Raw genomic sequence first — 3,541 nt, 5'->3', positions numbered from 1 at the left:
AACATGCAAGTCTCTGTTACCCAAATGGGGCATTTTTTAGAGAAAAAAGTGTCAGTAGATCTCAACATACCAACCTTGAAACCCTTATGATCAACCAGTTTCATTGCTACAAGCAATCATAAGCATTTTGGTGATCACATAGAGTTGCTACAAGCAATCATAAGCATATTGTCGAGATCTTAAGAAAAGAGTAAGGGCAAGATATGATTCAGAGCAACCAGAAATCAGATGATGACGGATAAGCATATAGTTCAAACAATTCCATCCAAGTACAGGTGACAGCTGACTTCACAAATGCGTCAATTACATGGCACTTCAATCAACCGGCAAATTCACAGATCCAGGTCTGCAACAAGTTCTGGTAGAAATGGCCTATACGGTCCACGTCGAGGTTGCATCTACTGACCGCCCCTCAGAGCAAGCACAAGATGGAGCACTGAACCACCTTCAATGTTGTAGTCCTTAGCAGTTTTGTCATCAGCGAGTTGCTTCCCAGCATAGATGAGCCTGCACACATGAGACAGATTTATTAAGATTCAGAATATACAATGAATGAGAAGCTTGGAGCTTAAATGTAGATTTCCCAGCATCATTCATATTCAGACGCATCAAGAGTACCTCTGTTGAACAGGTGGAATACCCTCTTTCTCCTCAACACGTTCCTTGATTCTATCAATTGTGTCAGTGGGCTCAATATCAATCTCGATTTCCTTCCCAGTAAGTGTCTTCACCTTGATCATAGTTCCACCCCTGAGCCTCAGGACCAAATGGAGCGTCGACTCTTTCTGAATGTTGTAATCAGCTAATGTTCGCCCATCTTCCAACTGCTTTCCAGCAAAAATTAGCCTTTGCTGATCTGGGGGAATGCCCTCCTTGTCCTGAAGTAAATAAACCAAGTGTGACAGTTACTCAGTTGTATCTTTGTTATATGAGGAACTCTGTTGTATTTTAGTGATGCAGTTCCAGACAATGGCTCTGTATAAAGGATAAGCAGGAGCACAAAAACAAGTCTCCATTCAAGTTTGATTCAACACTTGGCATCGAGATCTTTATACAAAGAAACTCAATAGCAAATACAGTACTTCATAACAAAAGATAAAAAACAAAGAGAAGTTACAAAAATAGCTCAGTCAGCGGTCATCACTCAAATTACTTGTATTCTCCCCTACTCGCTTCCCACACGTTTCTCCCGTGCACGCCCCCTCCCCCTGCCCTGTTTCGATTTTATTTCCTCCCAGCAGTTTTACATAGCCCCCACACTTGTTGGCTTACCAAATAACATCCTGTTTTATTGGGCAAGTCAAAAAGTATTGATTAAATTGGAAGATTAAATCAATTTTTTGTACATAATCATATATATATCAATAAAATGGCAGGTAATCAAATATGGACAGCCACCGTGGCAATGAACAAGCTAAGGCTGTGCATTTAGCATATCAAAGGGCAAAACTACAAAGTTGATCTCTTGACCCAAAATATATGATATGCAAAGGAGCCGAGCACGAAAGAATACGCCTAGAGAGCTTGGCTCGAGCTGGATTCACTCTACGAGCCTCAAGAAAAGCTCGAGCTCGGCTCGCCAAGCCTGAAACTGAGCCTGAGCTCAGCTTGTCTATGGTCAAGCTTGAGCTTTGCTGGTGTAAGATCAAGTTAAATGTGAACAGCCTTCATGCTTTCTCAAGATTTTTGCATATGCATTAACAAGGCTTCTGCTGAACAGTCGAGAAAATAGTCACTTCTGAGACACTGCCTAGCCAACACCTTCCGTTCACTCACTTCACTTTGGTTAACCATCATCTCAGATTCAGCCAGTTTGATTGATCAATATTGGTGTATGGATTATCAAAACTACTTTAGCATCCGAAAACCACAACCTACCGGCAATCATCCCAAGGCCGGCCATGCTTTCCTCAAAACGGGACTAGAATAAAACCTTTGCGGCGGCAATATTCCAGCGAACAATACTCACAGTCCAGGGCCATATTAGCACACAGTCGGTTCCCCCAATCTCTTTGGTCGCTACTTGGCCGCAACATCGCACCACGGGTAGGCACGAACACACAATTCACGGCACAGCACGGCAGCAGGAGCGGGCGGCTCGCAGACACCCAGCACCAGAGGCTAATTTTGCTTGCACGGCACCGGAATCGATGCCCCCGTCGTAAACAAGATCCCGAGAAACCATCCGCCGCGGCGGAATCACACCAACCCTAACCCCCACGGGGCGGATTAAATCTAGCTGCGCTGGCGGTCTAAGGAGGCACGATTCGCCGCGGACTGGGTGCGTGGGCGAAAAGGGGAAGGGAGAGGGGAGGGGGGGGATCGGACCTGGATCTTGGCCTTGACGTTGTCGATGGTGTCGCTGCTCTCGACCTCGAGCGTGATGGTCTTGCCGGTCAGCGTCTTCACGAAGATCTGCATCTTCGGACCCCCTCCCGCCTCTCCGCCTCTCCGCGAGGTCGATCGACGGATCCGCTAGGGTTTTGCGCGGAGGCGCAGACGGAGCGGAGGTTTAGGTTGTTGATGATGATTGATTGATTGGGGACGACGACGATGATGATTGAGGGAGGGTGCGGTGCGGCCGTCTCTTTTTGCGTATATGGCTGGGCCGGGTCCGACTCGGTAGAGAGGCTGGGCACGAGGAAGGACAGGCCTACACGAAAAATACTTTGGGCCCGTGTATATTCGGATTGAACCAGTGCTGCGCCGGCCCAGCAGGGACGTGGGCCGTCTCACTGGTGTCACACTAATTTCATTTTTTACTTTTTATTTATGTTTTAGATTGTCTCATAAAAAAATTATCTTTTAGAATGAATCTATTTAAAAAATAAATTAAATTTTAAAAACTAGTGATTTCCAATTGTTATTTTTAACATAATATAAAAAGTAATGCTGCCGCAAAAAAATGATAGCTTTCAAAGAGATCTTTGTGGCAATGGAAAAAATGTTTCTGGGATTCAAAAATATGTACGTGGCCTTTCTGGAAAAAAATTATACAATGTACAAAAAATTTCGGTAGTATTAAGAAAATTCTTCAAACCATTACGAAAATTGTATGTGAAAACATAAATATGTATTCCCGTGTTGCCAAGAAATATTAGGATGTGACATTTATTTATATAATGTAAGGAAATGTACCACGTAGTTCCAGAACAAGGTTTCAAGATGTATTTGAAAACATATTGACCAACTATTCGAAGAAGTGTTTAAAACATGTATTTAATGAAAAATGTACATGGTGTATTTGAAAAGAGTTCGACGTGTATCCATTTTTGTTTTTACGCGTACACTAAAAAATCTATATTGTGTACTAAAAATGTAGTTGTGTGATCAAAAAAGAAAAGCAATAAAATCTTACAAAGAAAACTGAAAATAGAAAGCAAAGAAGTGAAGTAAAACCATGGGAAAAAACCAATGTATACTACAACAACAACAAATCTATTTTTAATTGGTACTACCCCAACTCATCTTAGACGATGTTGAGCAAACTTGATGGTCGCGGCGACACGCGCCCCCCGTCCTAAACAAGATCCGCAGAGCA

The 3,541-nt window shown here is 43.2% G+C and overlaps 1 protein-coding gene across 1 annotated transcript; it reads right to left on the bottom strand.

Annotated features, from left to right (window-relative positions):
• Nucleotides 1-204: 204 nt before the first annotated feature.
• LOC119336621 (ubiquitin-NEDD8-like protein RUB2) lies at nt 205-2,576 on the bottom strand. The gene is made up of 3 exons (XM_037608670.1): nt 2,329-2,576; nt 619-878; nt 205-507 (listed from the first exon to the last, which is right to left on the bottom strand). The coding sequence occupies exons 1-3, from the start codon at nt 2,419-2,421 to the stop codon at nt 399-401; spliced, it is 462 nt and encodes a 153-aa protein (XP_037464567.1). The 5' UTR covers nt 2,422-2,576; the 3' UTR covers nt 205-398.
• Between the last annotated feature and the right edge of the window lie 965 nt (nt 2,577-3,541).

The sequence above is a fragment of the Triticum dicoccoides genome, chromosome 7B (assembly GCF_002162155.2).
Source record: "Triticum dicoccoides isolate Atlit2015 ecotype Zavitan chromosome 7B, WEW_v2.0, whole genome shotgun sequence".
Taxonomy (NCBI): Eukaryota; Viridiplantae; Streptophyta; class Magnoliopsida; order Poales; family Poaceae; genus Triticum; species Triticum dicoccoides.
Note: the sequence above shows the minus strand (reverse complement) of the source record. Positions and strands in the feature narration are given on the sequence as shown.